At 48.3% G+C, this 17787-nt stretch overlaps 2 protein-coding genes across 2 annotated transcripts in view; one reads left to right on the forward strand and one right to left on the reverse strand.

The window, feature by feature from the left end:
• Positions 1-2179: 2179 nt before the first annotated feature.
• LOC143000625 (E3 ubiquitin-protein ligase MYLIP-A-like) lies at positions 2180-15614 on the reverse strand. Its single transcript, XM_076150013.1, has 7 exons — positions 15376-15614; positions 14115-14305; positions 7000-7185; positions 5616-5813; positions 5356-5520; positions 4075-4510; positions 2180-3708 (listed from the first exon to the last, which is right to left on the reverse strand). The coding sequence occupies exons 1-7, from the start codon at positions 15460-15462 to the stop codon at positions 3523-3525; spliced, it is 1449 nt and encodes a 482-aa protein (XP_076006128.1). The 5' UTR covers positions 15463-15614; the 3' UTR covers positions 2180-3522.
• An 842-nt stretch (positions 15615-16456) lies between these two features.
• The window catches only part of dtnbp1b (dystrobrevin binding protein 1b), a 36416-nt gene continuing 35085 nt past the window's right edge, over positions 16457-17787 (forward strand). The window contains exon 1 of the mRNA XM_076149768.1: positions 16457-17294. The gene's annotated coding sequence lies outside the window, so the exon portion shown is untranslated. The remainder of the gene's footprint in view (positions 17295-17787) is intronic.

Here is a 17787-nt window from a genome sequence, read left to right on the forward strand (position 1 = left end):
TAACATGCAGAGGAATGTGTGGATTTGGTTTTCTTGTTTTTCCCTTCAAGCCATTTCGTAGGTGCTTAGAGCAGCCGGGCTACAGAGCAGCCAGCGTGCAGGACATTGTGTTCATCCAGCTCCTGCACAAAGTAATCAAATTAGACCCCACGCCCACGCCACTGTCAACATCTGAGTCTGACGCCGGCTGAGTCTGACACAGGCCCGTCCACCTCATAGGTCACATCAGCCCGTTTTGTGTACGCCTATGAAAGTGGAATTTTTGGTCCCCCCTCCTGATGCAGGGCGAGGAAAGTCCAGAGACCGAGCTTGAATGCGTGCAGATGTGTCCGACGAGCGACAATCGCGCTCGGCATGGGACATGATGTCACTCTGCGCTGATAGGAAGCAGGAAAGGATGGAGGGAAAAGAAAGCGTGTGCACGTGGCTGTGTACAGTGGACGATGAGGGAAATGTCAGCAGATGTTGCACAGTGGAGGCCCTGTGTTTAGTTAGTTTGATGTACTTAACAATATTAATATATGCTCCTTAAAATGTTTGTTAAAATTTACTTTTCTGCAGTCCTCACTACGCTGCATGTCCCACTGATTAAAGTGGGTCGTATACACACGTCTATCAGGAGTGATTGACTCGGTCTCATGGCTGCTGTGTCAGAAGCGAAGTGTTGTGGAAATATACGTTCAGCAAACACACTCTGGAATTCACCTTGAGGCTCCTGTCATGTTAAGTAGTCTGGTCTGGGATGAAAAACAGTGAACCTGCCCTCTGTTTCAGTAAATCATTAAAGGGTTTCACAGTGCATGTTATTGGAGACTATGCATAAGATGTTGCATGCATTTGGTAGGCAGTGGCTCAGTGGGTAGAGCTTCCGCTTGGGAACCGGAGGGTCGCCGGTTTGAGCCCCTGCCGAGGTGCCCCTGAGCAAGGCACCGAACCCTCAATTGCTCCCCCCTCTGCGAAGGGTGGTAATGTAGTGTAAGTCGCTTTGGATAAAAGCGTCGGCCAAATGATCGTAATGTAATGTAATTTGACTTGACTTTCTCTGAGCAATCAATGTTACATGCCATCACCCACTGTGTTTAAATCCATATTTAGCAGCAATTACATGAGATTAACATTCACAGTAGGATTGATGTGATGTGTTAAGTGTGTATATTTCTGTTTACGTCCCTGCATTCTTTCTAAAACGCCCCGCTGATCTCTGAAACTCACCCTATCTGTGTTTTCACTCTCTCTCCACTTTTTTGGCAGTGATGTTTGTTGCGTTTGTATTACAGCCTATGATGTCGTGCCGGTCAGAAATCCTCACGAGCGGTTTTTGGCAGCGTTTGTGATTCAGGGCAACAGTGGAGGTGACTTTGTGTCAGTGGCTGTTATTGATCAAACACTCAGGCTGTGTGACCGCCGTTTGTTTATATGTCATCTTAACCCTCATTTAATGTTTCACCAGGAGGAAAGGGATACAGTATAAAGTTTAACCTCAAACAGAACCTTGCCCTGTTTTTTTATGAACAACACCACCAGTTTTTTTACGAGGACACTTTACACCTAAACTGTAAATTGGCGTCCTTGAGCTCCTTTTTTTTTTTGATCAGGTGTCTTTGAAGTGCACATTTACTGGCTTGCTGTTTGATGGATTTGTTTAGATTTTTGTAGCAAACCAACCTGTTCAAAGGGAATCAAGTGAAGAGTTAATTAAACGCGAATTGGATAAACAAGTTGAATGAGATTAAGATCCAGCAGATCATACCGGTCATGGTAATTGGACAAAGTTAAAAGATGCTGTTCATGACCTCGTGTTGTATCAGACGCATTAAAGAAACTTTTCATTTTGCCTTACAGCAAAGAGTGAAGATCTGTGGTGCCGACTAGAACCCACTGCTCCCTCTCTCCTCCCTGCTGTCATCAGCCTTCTTGGCGTTAACAACAGAGTGACGCCAGAGTGGGAAGAAAGGCTGTGTGATCGCATCCCATCGCGCTCGTCTTGTCTCCTCACTATAAAAGCCTCTTTGTGTCAGAGCGTCACTCGGGGTTATGCCAGTAAGTACGTCTGAAAAGCTCCCAGTGCCTTGTAAGAGTAGGAGAAGAATACACGAAATGTCAAAGCAAATGCGAGTGTGATGTCATTACCACGGCAACAGAGATTTTTAACAAACCTCCCAGATATCCACACAGAGGCTCGTCTCAAAAAAACAACTTTATTAATACTTCTTGTTCAAAGCAGAATATATATATTTATATATAAAAGTATTTCTTTCTAAGAGTTATGTCCGTATCTTACAGAGCTAACAGTGGCTTTTGCTTCAGAAAACAGAAACAAATCGCTACTTGTACGACGTGGAAAAATAAAAGTCCTTCCCTTGCAGTGACTGAGCTGAGTCGAGTCAGCGTTAAACAAATAAAACATTGTCTTCTGTGCAAAGGATATAGAATCAATGAACACGGTGGCGTTGCTGCTACATTAAGGCCAAACCCCCTACACACACGAGTAGAAAACTTCCTTGGTAAAGTGACGATGTAGATATACTGAATATTTAAAACAATTGTTCTAAAGTTCAATAAAAACTTGAAAAATAAACTGAATTAAAATCGAGCAAAAATATTGCACTGACAGATCTCCTAGTACCCTTAAAGAAAAGCAAGAATCACGAGTACAACTGAGATAAGAACGTTACGAGCCAGAGGAGGCCACGCCCACATTTGTCACAGGTCCATTTTTTGTGCTTTTAATTTGAAACTTAAGTTAGCGTGGGTCTGTGAATTCTGGGAGTGTGTGAAACATTAGGCCTCAAGCTCTGGTGGGCTTGTTTAAAAAAAAAAAAAAAAAGGACCCTGCCTGTATGGGACAGCGGTGTCCCTCTGCGTGGAATCAATGTCCCTGAACGCCTCCTCGCCGGCATGTTTATCCTGAAAACACGTGGGAATTAAATAAAAATGAAAAGCCAAAAAAAGATCACATCCCAGTCCAGAACATCGTAAAACTCAAAAGCTGTCAAGCTGTAAAATGTCAGGAAACTTTTTAAATTAAGATAACAAACTTTACGTCCCTGTTCTGTACAGTGTTAAGCCGTTAGCGCTAAAACAGGAGGTCCAACTTTTTCGGGGGCTAAGAGCCTGATATGTAGCAGGAACAACAACAACCCCTACACAAAACAAAATTCAAACAAAAATTAAACAATGTTTCTAGTTTGTATCAGATCAACTGATGCAATAATTTAACAGAATACTAAAGGTCTAAAAATGACAGTTTGGCAGGGAATATTATTTAAAACGGAACAAGCACACAGTGATGCTGCTGCCTTGGCTGGTAACAAAAGAGACGCCAGACAAAGAGACTCAAAGAAGACGAGAGGGAAAGGATGGAGGAGCGCAGACGCCGGTGAGTGGTGTGGTGCGGCTGACGGTCCGTCCTCGTCTCAGCTGCAGGAGATTCGTCTTAGGCAGGAAATGGATGGGATGAGACTCTGCACCGTTTCCTCTCCCAAATGTTCACGGCGGGAGTCTTTCTGTTTGTTTGATTGTTTACGTGTGGTACATCTTGTGGTCGTACTCTGTGGAGGAGCAGTTGGTGTCTCTGCGGATGGGGGCGGGGCTGCTGTCGGCGCGGTGCTGGTGGTTGTCGGGCAGCGTCAGGCTCAGCAGGCTGGTGCAGGTGGGCAGGTAGACGTGCTGCACGTGCTCCACGTCCGACCGGCACACCGGACACATCTGCAGGGAAACATGAGAGAGGCGGCGTCACTCGATGATGAGCAAAGTCCAAAAATGGTGCCAAGTGTTAATGACAGTTCAGATTTACAATCATGGGAACCTGAGGCCAAAAACATGTCCACATTCATGCTGACAGCAGGGTTAGAGACTGATTCACAAATCTATTAACCAGGTCACATGTCTGAGTTAACTTGATGGATGGAAGTTTCCTGGCTGCTATAATCAGCAATCAGTGAAGCTTTGTAAGTTTTTAGAGATTATAAAAGGGATCAGAGGTTGTAACTAAAGTAAAATGAAAAGCTTTTGTGAACTAGCGTTCCACTCTAGAGACAAAAGAGGGAGAGGGAGAAGGAGAGCGAGGCTCACCTGGAGCTGCGCGGCGCACGTCTGGCAGCACACCATGTGGCCGCAGGGGCAGAAGGCTGCGTCGATCTCCTCCTCGCAGCACAGCATGCACAGCAGCGCCTCCCGCAGCTTCTGCAGCCTCTCCTGCAGGGCGCGGCTCTGTTGGCAGCTGCCGCAGTCCGACCCCTCGTCCTGCTGGCTGTCCCGGCTCGGCGACCGAGACGGCGACCGAGACGGCGACGAGCGCTCGCCACCGCCTGTGCGAGCCACCAGGTCCACCACGCCGGAGTTGTAGAGGGCGCGGCGGGCGTGGTCGTAGACCTCCTTGGAGGTCCGTCGGATGTCGAAGACGTACTTCTTGCCAAGGTTGATGTTTTCGTTGAGGAAGAGTGACGCCAGGTGGCCTTTGAAGTCTCGGCTGTACTGCATCATCACCGCGTTGGTAACTGTGTCACACCTGCAGAGGAAACAGCAACGCAGGAACACAAGATTACTAAAGGCATCACCAGAGCTTCATGCAGCGCCAACGCCACTGTGACTGTGTGTGTGTGTGTGTGTGTGTGTGTGTGTGTGTGTGTGTGTGTGTGTGTGTGTGTGTGTGTGTGTGTGTGTGTGTGTGTGTGTGTGTGTGTGTGTGTGTGTGTGTGTGTGTGTGTGTGTGTGTGTGTGTGTGTGTGTGTGTGTGTGTGTGTGTGTGTCTGTCGAGCAAGCCAGACGAAGACGAGCGCAAAAAGAATCTGCACACTCACAGCTAAAACTCGTCCCTGAACAAAAAAGGAGAATGTCGTCTTTTGTACCTTTGTGACGGCGAACAATGTCACAGCTCAGCCATTTGGGTCGTGCTCGCTCGCTACAAATTGCACACAAACGCTCCCCAGCGCACACACACACATAAACACATCACGTCCCGGTTACCATCAAGACCCAAGACAATCATATGGAGGTCATCCCGTCTCACTATTCATGTTCTCATTGAGGTGGTTAAAAAGGAACTGGAGCACACACACACACACAAACACACACACTCTCAGTCCATTCTGTCCCTCTTTGGTGTGTATGCATATTCAGCGAGCTCTACACGCCAAACAGAGCAGAACCAATCTTTACAAAAACTCGTTATCTGCTTTAGAGTGACGCCATTAAACATCAGGCCCGCTCGGAACACACCGACACGCTTCGGCGGTGATGAATCGCTCCGCCACCATGGGTCAGATTAGTAGATGATTGACGGCTGGAAGGCGTCTGTGAAACTTTACAATCTTTCCGACCGGATCAACACACGACCCTCCCGTCTCTGCTCACCTATAGAAGGCGTGCGTCTCTGTGATGGCTCTGTAGAGGCCGCTGGCTGCCCGGTTGCTGATCAGCTTGAAGAACAGCACCACGCTGTCACTCGTGTCCTTGGTGACCGTCAGGTAAACGCTCTTCCCCGACTGGGTGGCGATCTGGATGACGGGGTAGCTTACTCTGCAAAGGACCAGACAAAGGAAAAAAGGCGTTTAAACACTGCATATCCCCGTGCGAAGAAGAAGTGGGACATGTGTGTGTCTGCTTCTCTCTACCTGTTGACTAAAGTGAAGTCCTCCTTGCAGATGGCGATGCCCTCCGGCCCCACGCCGATGGCCAGCCGCTGACAGTTGCCGTCGCGCGCCCAGTGCCACTCCACGCCGTAGTGCTCCAGCGAGGAGACCAGCTGCAGCGCCTGGTACTCCACAGAGCCCTGACTGGAGCCCTCAAGGTCCTTGTGTCTGGATACGATGCTGCAGGAGGAAGGAGGCAGGATGAGTGTAAGGAACGCTTCAATGGACAGAATGTGAGGGAAGTAAACAAGGTGGAGTTATTTGAGAAGTCTCCCGGAGCCGCGTGGGACGCAAACAAATGCTTCTACAAAATGTAAACGGGGGGAAGCCAAGAAAGTTGGAGACATCGCAGCCGTCCCAATCCCAACGACGGTAGGTGGAACAGACATTTCTGTGGGAAGTCTCTGGATATTTGAGCCGCTCGTCTGCCCGTCTGCAGCTGTTGGAAGAGCCTCAACTGTTCGGACAGCACAGGCGTCTAATCAAGGACGGCTGTTCATCTCCAGAGTGCTCATTTGGCTGAGATGTGCCGTTTGAAATACCCTTTAGATCAGTCGGGAAGATGGGAGACGGATATAAGCGGGGCAACGTCGGCGAATTCAATTAAGGCGATGAGGTTTGTGAGTATGGAGACTCACTTGTCCCCACACGGCCTCTAGTCGGAGCGCTTGGGTGTATTTATATCGTCACAGGTGGCGGCGTCTGAAGTGGAAGCGAGCCAAGATGGAAAACAGGAACAAAACAAAAACAAAATCTTGCCTGTACGGAGATCCGACACCCTGTCAGCTGCTCCATTTAGCTGAGCGTGTGTGTGTGTGTATGTGTGAGATGAGGTCTCGTCTGTCTGCGTCAGTTGTTCAACAGTCCAAACACACTTTGTGTCCGCCCGCTGTTTCTTTGGCTCGGACACCAGTGGCAACACGTGCTTGGCCGGCCTGTTGTTTACTTTTCATCACATCTTCCTGTGTGTGTGTGTGTGTGTGTGTGTGTGTGTGTGTGTGTGTGTGTAATCATCAGGAGGGCAGAGACTTGATGCAGAAACAAGGTCAGCGGATTTGACTGTCGTGCGATCGCAGAGACTTCAAAAGCGTTTTTTAAATGAGAGGAGACGGCGTGACTAATGAAACAGGGCGTTCGGTAATTAATATCCAGGCAGGCAGGAGGCACAGACGGGACAGACTTCCAGGTCGATCCTGGTACACTTTGTCTTCTACGAGCAGATACGGCGGTAGGAAACGAGTTCAGCAATGATTCAATATTGGATTTCTCTGGATTCTTCCTGCCTGCATCACACGACTTAACCTGGGCAAGATAAGGGACGTTCCCTCTAAGCGCGCGCCGTCACATTCCCGGGGGAATTCCGTACCTGTTGATGGTGTCGGGACAGGGCTCCTCCCCGCACAGCTCCAGGTACCAGTACTTGGCTGTGTTTTGATTGTAGTCGCCGAACTCGGCCTGAGCCAGCAGCGCGCTCAGCTCCTCGGCCTGCTCCGAGCCCATACGCAGGTGGCCGTTGTGCAGGTCCTCCTTCACGTGCATGAAGAAGACGTGTCTGAAAGGAGAGGACACAGGAGAGGACAGAGGTCAAAATGGGAAATCTGGACATCTTTTGTTTTCAGTGGCTGAGTTCGGGGTTCAGGTTTGATTGCGGAAGTCAGCCGTTTGTGCACAGAAGCTTTGTTGGCTCACTTTCCCCCTCTCCAGCCTCTTCCTCAAACGCACCACAACACTTCACTCAACTTCCACTTTACCAAACCTTAATTGACATTTGAGAGAAGGAGAAGTTTCAGTAGCGAGCAACTGCATCCTGAGCAACAGGAAGTACTCATGCGTGTGAAAGTGTGTGTTGGTGACAGGAAAAGAAGAACTGGGTTAGATGATTGATGGCCTCAGTGATGCAACATGGTTGGGATGTGTGTGACACTCCAGCCTGCTGCAGCTTCATGTCTGTGTTACTTGCTCAGTAGATGCGTTTCCACGGCAAACACTGATCTGATGTCTGCCCGGCTAAGAGCATAACACCAGCTTTAATAAACAATATCCTCCAAAAACAATAAAGCCGTGGCAGCCTCGCCATTGTTTTGACGCAGGGATCTGAGGCATTCCTTCCTTCTCCGCAGCAGCAGCAGGAGGAGAACAGGAGAGATGGAGAAACAACCCGACTGGATCCTTAAGTCACCTGGCCCAGTTTGAACTGAAGTAACCCCAAACACAACGAGCGGAGAAAAGCAAAACAAAAACATCGATTGTGATTGCGATGCGTTACTCATCTGCACCCTGAGGTGTGGCGTCGTGTTATGATGTTACAGAGAGGAATGCAGCGTCTGTTTGACTCAACTAGGGGAAAGAGGACAGTAGGTCGTCTCTGCAGGGAAGTTTACTGGGCTACAGTTCAGATACGGATGGACCGCAGACCACCAAGCTACCTATGAATCGGTCCAACTGAACGTTTTACCGGACAACTTTGTTTGGATTGTTTCATTCAAGACTTAATAACTTTGCTCCCCAGCCTCACGTTTTCTTATCAGAGCCCAAACTCCCCTTGGGTTTTGTTCCCGTCCCTCTGCGACCCCTCTTGGGACCGGCGGAGGACATGGGAACAAGCATGAGGTCACATTTCCTCCGTCATGTGACAAGACTGGAAACCAGACTCCCGAAGGAGTGGCTCACAAACACACACACCAGGTGGCAAAGCAAACACACGTGTGCACCGCAACAACAACAGCGGCGCTTCGGGCCGAAAACTCATTCTCTGCAAACCACACGGAGTCGATCCACAACGCCCCTGATAACGGCAGACCGTAACAACTCAAGCCCCACGCCTGGCTCGCCCCGGGGCATAACAAACGCCGCTTTGATATGGTGCTAAACATACCACACACACACACACACACACACACACACACACACACACACACACACACACACACACACACACACACACACACACACACACACACACACACACACACACACACACACACACACACACACACACACACACACACACACACACACACACACACACACACACACACACACACACACACACACACACACACACACACACACACACACACACACCTATTGTGTCAGGCCCAGCAGGCGTCATGTGATGCGAACGTTGCAAGTGAGCTACCTGCCTGACGCAAACAATAGCCCAGACTTGTCTTAGAGGTTACTACAGGGCGTCGACGAATAGGTTACTACGGGGCGCGAGGTGAGGTTACTACAGTTCATCCGCGGATCCACACCAGGTAATAAAGATCAGAGGACCATTAAGGGAAAAGGCAGCTGATCCCTTTAATTACAGCTTCCACCTTTGAGACCCCGATCCCTTAGTGTTTCAGGAGTTGCGTTGCCAATGACGCGCGTGATTTGTCATGTGACAGATTCGTGTTCATCAGAGCCCAAACTCCCAACCATCATCTGCAACAAGAGTGTCAACAAGAAGACTCCGCGCAGCCCAGTCGGTTACCAGCCGGCAACAGAGGTAACTGTAGTTCATGCAGCTACTGACGGCTCCCCCGCTGCCTACACATCCCCGGGCTGAAAGGGAGCGACATCAGATATGCACGCCGCCAAACAACACATGACTGATGCTGAATATACACAGCTGCTCCACAGCCATGGCCTGCAACTGTGTCTCCTGCTTCGGGCCCCTGTGAAGTTATAATGCTACTGCATCCTGCTCGCAGTGCTGAGTAAACACAGAGACAAAGAGACAAAAGCCCAGCGCACAACTCCCAAGCTCAATAACAACATAAGCTATAAGCAGCGGCATGAGTAAAAGCATCAAATTCAATTTATATGCGTTCTGGCTGGAATATTTCCCCGAGTAGATGAAATGCTTTGATGATGAGAGGGGACTGCCAGGGAAGCTGCGTCCTCTGGCTATACAAGACACGAATAGATAGGAAGAGATTGGACGCACTTCCTCAAAAATGCTGTTCTCCCCCTGGGAAGCCATCAACAGCCCCGTAACCAAACCGACAAGACGGGCTGCTAATGAATGACCGTGATGAGCAACCGGGCAGCAGACGTGATTCAATCCGTTAGTGGATCAGGACAATGGAACAGTTAGCTGACATGACAAGTACATGACTGGAGTCCTTAGTCATGGCAGAGTTTCCTTTTTCCTCGGACAGCAGGATAACCACAGCCACGTCTCACTTCACAATCCATTCATCGCTCCGTCACCCTTAACAGAGAAACTTTAATCTGAAGTCTTACGAGGTTTAATCATTTACCGTCATCCTGCCTACGGTACACAATGGGGAATTAACAGAGGTTGTGTGTGTGTGTGAAGAGGGGGGGGTGGGCCATCTGTCTTTGTTGCAGGGATGTTTAAATACCTGATTTCCTTGCTGGAATAATTCACTTAATTCAGGCCTAAACCCAGAGAAAGAGACGAGTGGAAGTGGGTCACCGGCAGCATTAGTGGAGTTTTCTGCTGATTTCTCTGGGCTGCTCTTTGAACCGTTTCATTTAAAGAAGGAAAGAGAGAGAAAAACACCCCCAAACCCTCTGGAGTGCAGAGTTAGTGAGAGAAACTTTCTGTCACCACCAAGGGCTTATTAATAATAAGAGAACTAAACTCTTCTCCCATCTGTAAAACCAAAACCGCTGTTTCGTTTTCAGCTCTTTCTGCCCAACAGAGCTCATAACTCAAGCAGGACGTCAGCTCTTCCCCCCACACACACACACACACACACACTCACAGAGAGAGAGAGAGAAAGAACAAAACGTCCCCACCAAATGAAACCTTACACCTCTGCCTGGAAACGGCTGCTCCTCCTCCAGCCAATCACAGGCCCGGCCCTCAGACCTCATGGCTCGGGCTCTAAACAATGCGGTTGTAAGATAGTCAAATAACACTGCTAGGAGCTGTAGGCTAAGAGGGTTACTAACAGTCAATGAACTCTAGTAACCTCGGCTCAACAGCGCCAAACAAAGGTGCGAACTCAACAAGGAAGTTAGAGCCTTTCATCATCAAACTTTTTAATTGTGTGATTCAACAGCAAAGCAGCAATAAAACATTATAACCTTTTTATATGGCAAACAATCTACCTTTGACCCTGTTCTTTCAGTGCCTGAACGCAAACAAGTCACACAGGGCGGCTCCGAGTCCCGGACGGTAAATAGGAATTAAAGCTCATCGTTAAACAGGATTTAAGACGCTGCTGCTAAAACCAAAACAACACGAGAAGCGGGAAGTGTTCCAGCTCCCAACAAGACGAACCAGATCTGCCGTAGGCCGAGAGTGTAAACAAACAGGAGGAAGAAAGTCTTGTGAGACAGAGTGTTTATGATTACAGCACGGTGCCTGTATGCTATAAGCCATTGAAACCACAAGATGCATTTCTGTCACCAGGTCATTCAGAGTTTCACAATTTCGAGAAATTTAGTCTTCAGTGTTCAAAATGAGAAGAATGGACCAATTAAGCTTCTCCTCAGTCTAAAACTAAAATGGCTTTAGAGAGACTCGGCTCCAGAAAGGAGGTGAACAGGCTAAAAACTCCGGCCCCTTGTACTAATGGCTGTGCTGCCCTTTGTGAGTGTCTGACCTTGGCCTGATCAGAATGCTAAACGCGTGGAGCTAATGGGGTAAAACGGTCACATATCCTGACCTGCGAGTGAAAAACACCTGCTGGCAAAGGGTGGCGTTTAATGACGCGGCAGACGAGGCCGTTTACTTCGGGATCAGACTCCTTCCCGAGCCACTTCTGACGCTACACTTCGCTTCACGTGCGGCAGAGGTGCAGATTAATAGGAATCAGATGTGCTCGGGCCGGTATATTTTGGAGATGCTTTTGTTTCCCCTGCTGGCACAGAGTAGAAAACACTTTAGTCAAGAATTTGGAACTTTGGACTTCGCCACAAAAGCAAGTTTTGCAAGGAGAGTCGTTTCTGGTAAATGGAACAAGGGGAAGACGAAAACCCCAAAGCTTTAATAAGTCTTAAGCTTCTATAAAAAGCCTCAATAACAAAGAAAGAGGATCTGTGAGCTTCTCTGCTTATGTATACAGACGTATAGGAGTAGGAGAGCAGTATTGATCGTACAAGATCAAATCAGCCCACATGAATGCATTGTATAAGCTTTCCTATAATATAACAGACAACAAAAATGAGCACCAACAGGAAACAAATATAGACGTTCAGGTGCCAGCAGGTTTCTCCAAAAGAGGAAACAAAGCTGTTAACACGAGGCCACGACGCCGTCAGCTGTTCTCTGCACCCAGAACGCTGTGAAGTGACCTGCCTGGATTTACGTGGCAGCTTATATAAGCGGCTTGCTGAGCTTTGTGCACGCTCAGTCCCCCATCGGTTACGTAATTAAGCAGGGTGCAGAGGCAGAGAGGCCCAACCCCTGCCGCTCGGGCCCGATGACGGCACAGCGCAGGCAGAGGCCCCGGCCGTGGGTTTTACATACATCCAGTACAGAGCAAACAGTGGTTAGAGAGCCAGATACAAGCTGGTGTCAACAACCTCATACTTCCGTTACTCATTGGCGGTCTATGTAAAACAATTCATACGTTAGGGGCCTAAACTCGTCTCTCTGTTGCCTGTGGACTGAGGTGGGCTACAGGCGTGTGTGTGTGAAGGCAGCTCATGAGTGTGTTGTGTGGAGATGAGGCCTGCATGCCTGCAGGCCAGAGAGATGCAGTCAGAATGAGAATGTGCAAGTGTGTGTGTGTGTGCCTAAGTAGGGCAAAGGTTACAGCACAAAGACTGAGTGAAACGCTGGCCTGTGCTGCGTTCGTGCACCGTTAATATGCTCAAATTATAACACAATGACCCCACACACACACAAGCATTCGACAAAGCAGCCGTTGTGTAATCTGACAATTTTCCAGTTTTATCAGAACTGAAAGTCCTCAGATTAGAGAAATGCCAAACAGTTTGCGGTTTGGTCCTTGTCGTGTTTTCAAGCATCGGCGGTCGGAAAGTTGTACCCACTCGCAAACAATGTCATCGAAAATTCTGATCTAATCTCTAACATGGATGCAGGTGTTAACGACATCATGGTGCAGACAGGCGGGACGACTGCTGAGCCAAAATTAAACTCATTAGTTGTCCGTCCGGTGTCATGAGTCAAGCGTTTATCAGCAGCATCCCCACATACCTTTGCCCCCCCGCACTTCACCTCACCTTCTTTCAGAACCCTTTGACCCCCGTCCCCCCTCCAAACTCCCAACGCCAGCCATCTGCTGATAACCCCCGCTAATCTTGCGGAGGTCAGCGAGCAGGCAGCCAAGTGTCCTCTGTGCCCCCCACCCCCCGCTCTCCATCTCTCCCTCTCTCCACCCCACTGCCTTTCACTTTCTGTGTGCAAAGATTACCAAATAAGGCGGCGAGGCGGGGTGAGTGACATGAGCAGAGGGACAGTGTGAGGACGGGTGTAAAGCTAATGTCTCTATACGCAATAAGGCTCGATGTAAAGAGGGATGGGAGAGCCGACGGGAATGCCTAACAAACTGTAGCCAGAGAGGGGGAGATGCATATCAGCACCATGTGTGACTCAAAACTGGCACGAGATGAGGGGGGGGGGGGGGGGGGTGCCCTCTCAGATGGGGCACCCGCAGGATCAAATGGCTCTGGCACCGTCTGCTGTTGATATGCCCGTCTCTGTCAGTGATACCAACACTAGATCCAAAACTGATTCACACAAACTGGGTCAGGGTCCAGACTCAACAAGCCTCCCTGCCTTGCTTTGACTCAAGGGATTTAAACAAATCCTGCCGGAGAAAAGAGATGACAGAGAGATTCCAAAGATTCTATACAACGTCTAGATTGTTGGTTGCTGCATTTCTAAAAACAAAACAAAACACGAGACTAGAATTACACATGATGGATGAAAAGGGATGTAGCTACAGGTCCAAATACTGCACCAATGCTGTCATCAATACATGTCATCAAAAAGCATCTACACGTCTGCATCACAACAATGACATCATCTTATGACCAGATGATGGAGCAGCAGCGAGTCGGTCAGCATGGCCGGCTGTGGGCCAACGCCTTTGTTCTGACAGAAATGGTCGAAACAATTGAAACAAAACAAAAAAGCTCAACAAAAGTTATTTAGAGCTGAATGGGGGGCAGCAGCCGAGGCAGAGCGACCCCGGGGGGCAGCCACAGAGCGACACATAGCCCCTCACTTGGCTGGATCACATTTCATGGATTGTGTGGCAGCAGAATGACCTGTAGTAACCCCGGACGGCCATGCAGATGAGGTTACTACAGGGCATTTCACTGTATAGGAAACGAGTGGCTCAGATAATGGAGTGGGAGACAATTAACTGTGTGTTTGGCTCCTGTTCTTCTCTGCACGTGACATGAATGCGACGCGAAGACAAAAACCGGTGTGAAAATCATTTTAACATTGATCCTAATAGAGGATTTCCTTTGTCTGCCTTTCTTTTGTCATGTTTCAGTGAGCCAACATCCTTTTAGTTTCGTTTCATCTGTGTGTCTCCATACCTGGTCTGTTCCTGCAGGGTGAGATGGGGCTCCACGAAGAACTTGACCCTCAGCCTGAGTCGGCAGGGCGTCACGTTGTCCATCTGCTGGCAAATGCGGTTCCTCAGATTCAGCCACAGGTTCTCTCCTTTGCTGCCCGTGAACTGCAGACCAAAGTAGTCCACCTCAATGATGCCCAACTTCCTGCAAACCTGCAGAGGGACAAGAGGGGGGAGAGGAGGGGGAGACGTGGATTTATGACCTCAAAACCTGCCAGATACCTAAATGAGAACGGAAACTCTAATCTAAAATAAGATGCCCTTGAGCAAGGCACCGAATCCAAAACTGCAGAAATCAATAAAGCCCCGACACACAGAAGCTTATTATCTGAGTGGAAGCGTTTGTCACTTTATTCAATTGGATTTCTTCACCCTCGCCGCTCCTCGCCCATCAATATTCTATTCATACGGCTGGAGGAAATCAGCTTGGAGCCTCTCCCGGGGTAACAGGGGCACACGGAGCCCAGCGTCCCACGCCCCCTCAGCGGCGGCGGCAATGGGGCTTATTACATAACAGCCTGTGAGCGTCTGCAGGGAGCCGGAGATCCGACATAAAACCCATTCATGACTAACCCCCCAAAGTTGGGATTCTTCCATGCATATGAAATCGAAGAACTCGGATCTTATCTTAACAACTTTAGTTCCAAACTTGTGTTGCAGACCGGAAAACGCGTTCTTCACACATACACACTCAGAGAGACGCGAGTGAACTTTAGTAACCCCTGACGAAGCCATCTGCCCGTGACAAAGCGTGCAGGCGGAGGGAGGCGATCATCAAGAGACGGACGCTTTCAGCCAATTTCACCCTTTAAATCAAGTGACACCGGCTACGATCACCACGTTTTAACTCTACTCGGTTACCAGCATAATGTTTAATTTCCCCTATAGCTCCTGCGCCAAAGAACATTTTGTTTCCTGAGCCTCCGTGTGCAACGATGGGTATACTTCTGGTATTGTTACAGATTCAATAAAAAAAAAGTGATCTTAGCCGAAGCCAAGAGCAAATGCAACGTATTATTAGATAGATAACTTGGTTACATTTTCAAGGTGTTTACATCACAAAAGCGAGATCCGAGTCGCTGCACAGAAGTTAAGTAGGGGAAATGGAAAGGACAAAGTTTGGACAGTCGAGTCGCTGCTCTTATATCGCTCGACTCTTCCACGATTTGGTGTTTAAACGCATCAAAATGTACAAAACGCGACATAATAAGGCGCATATTTACCTTATTCAGACAGTCTTCGCCGTTCGCCTTAGCGTCAACTTCCACTTCCATCACCACCGAATCCGGACGAGTAACGTGGCAAAGCATTTTGGCCGAGCGCGTATCTTAATCTTTGGTGTGCCACTCTATTAAAAAACAATAATAAAGCACTTCTCTGTTGCCTTCTTAAATCCCCCTACATCGAACCCTCATCACTTTCTTGCCCCTCTCACTCTTCCTTCTGGCGAGTCCGTAGCCGCCAGCTGTACGTACTATCAATGAAACCCCTCGTAGCGCCGCCTACTTATACATGCCCAATCACAGCGGGTGTAACGTAAAACACTGCACAGTCTCGACCAATAGGAAGTCTCGTGACATCCGCGCAGCACTCCGGCTCCCGCTTGCCAGCTCTCCCCTCGCGCCCGTGAGGCGTTCACGGCGCCCTCATCTGGCTCGACTGATATGTGTGTTAACTCAATTTTACGTGCCCTGGATGACAGAGCCGTTTTTACAGACCCTAAGGTGAGTTTAATGGCGTGTGTGTGAGGATTCTTCTTGGATTTTGTGAATTATATATAAGGACGCTCTGCAAAAATAGCAGCGAGGATGGGAGAAGATTCCGCCGTGGTACCTCGCAGTCGCCTGAGCGTTTGAATTTTTCATGTTGGCAGCGTTGGTTTGTTTGTCGAATAACAGCATCAACCTTAACGTCCACATTTACACAAGCTCAGTTACACTTTATCCATAACAGTGTTTAACTTTCAACCTCTGACGTCCATTTTAAACCCCTTTCCCAGGCTCCTATATCAATCACCACGTAGTTTAAGTTTTCATTCTTCCCATATGACTGTATCCGCACACCGGTTCGTGTTTTTATTCCGCCATTTAATAATTCAATATTTACACATCTTTGTGCTTTTGGTATGATGCATTATTCAGCATGTTCTCAGCAGCAGAAGTGTTGTGTTTGCGCCGTGGGAGACATTTATGAAGGCCTTACGTTACAGTTGCATTTGTTTCAGAAGTAAAGAGAGAGTGTGTGTGTGTGTGTGTGTGTGTGTGTGTGTGTGTGTGTGTGTGTGTGTGTGTGTGTGTGTGTGTGTGTGTCTCCTTGGCTCTGCGCACACACACGCATATAAAGAAGCTGTAAAGAAGCAGCGTGCCTCTCCATACTTTGTATTCTCCCCAGCACTTCTTAAGTACCTCCACTGATTTACATAGAGACCCTGAAGCGGCTCCTAAACACCGTTAATTATCCGCCCTCTTATTGTCTCTAGAGCTGCAGTTCTCAATCCTGGTCCTGCATGTTTTTCCATCCCTGATTAGCTCAATCAGGTGTGTTCAGCTGCAATTGAGATCTGTGATTGGGCATGAACCCCGAGGTCAAGTGTGCACACCTGATGGAGCAAATCAGTAGATGAAAGACATGCTGTGAGGCACCAGAGGACCATTGATTGGTAAATACTGCCTTAAAGCGCTTAAAGGGAATGATTAGTCTATTTATTTCATATACATTAACAATATTCCATGTGTTGAGCGTCTCTGTCCATCTTTACAGCTGTTTAGTCAATGAAAATAAGCTTGAAAGGGTCCATAGCGATTGATTTCATGTATGAAGGCTCGTTATGTTACATAGCAGGCTGGGTTATCAAGTATGTCCTGGAATATGTAGAACAAAAGAATATGTAAACAAAAGTAGTATTTAGAATTGTCATGTTTATGAGATTAGTGTCTTTCTGTCACAAGGAAAGACAGTGGACAGATTTTTATGTGTGTGTGTGTGTGTGTGTGTGTGTGTGTGTGTGTGTGTGTGTGAGATAGATAAGGTCTTCAGAGGCTGGAGTGGCCAGTGGCCGATGTCCTTTTGCCCTGAAGTGATGTAAGAAGGCCGAACACAGGAACATACAGCGCTCATAACCATAAATGGGAAAGGAGGGATGGTGAGTGGCCTGACACATTCTCTGCGTTACACACTGAGCAAACACAGGCACATATATACCGTATGCATACATGTTCACACATGCAACACACACGGCGCGCATGCAGATATACAGCCGCTGGCCATCTATGTGCTTCTGGTTGCTTAATTTGGAGTTTGCCTGCACATAATAGAACATACTGTGCTGTGATTCACCCAAACAGATACACACACACACACACACACACACGCACGACACAGCTGTTTGTGGTTCATATGTTGTAGCTGTAAGAAGGTGCTGGGTTTCCCTTTATACCTATAAGCAAGAAAGAAGCAAACATGTGTCAAGAAGTGAAACGTAATGAAACGAACACAGTCCATTTCCAGACTGCTTGTTCGGGGTGGGGGTCACACATTATGACATCACTTGGCTCTGAGGCGAGTCACCGCTGGCCCCAGTGGAGCGAGAGCACATTGTAATGCAGGAGTTTCTCTGTGTGGATGAGCGGTCACAT

The sequence above is a fragment of the Genypterus blacodes genome, unplaced genomic scaffold (genome assembly GCF_046128005.1).
Source record: "Genypterus blacodes isolate CSIRO-AG114 ecotype Tasmania unplaced genomic scaffold, CSIRO-AGI_Gbla_v1 ptg000048l_1, whole genome shotgun sequence".
NCBI classification, from domain to species: domain Eukaryota; kingdom Metazoa; phylum Chordata; class Actinopteri; order Ophidiiformes; family Ophidiidae; genus Genypterus; species Genypterus blacodes.

Bases quoted from the DNA above. Each gene is read 5' to 3' on its own strand.
- LOC143000625 (XM_076150013.1), bottom strand. From the start codon at position 15,462: ATGCTTTGCCACGTTACTCGTCCGGATTCGGTGGTGATGGAAGTGGAA. The intron at 14,306-15,375 runs GTAAATATGCGC...GTCCCTCTGCAG, and splicing joins GCGAAGACTGTCTGAATAAG to GTTTGCAGGAAGTTGGGCAT. The intron at 5,521-5,615 runs GTAGAGAGAAGC...GGTCCTTTGCAG, and splicing joins GACTTCACTTTAGTCAACAG to AGTAAGCTACCCCGTCATCC.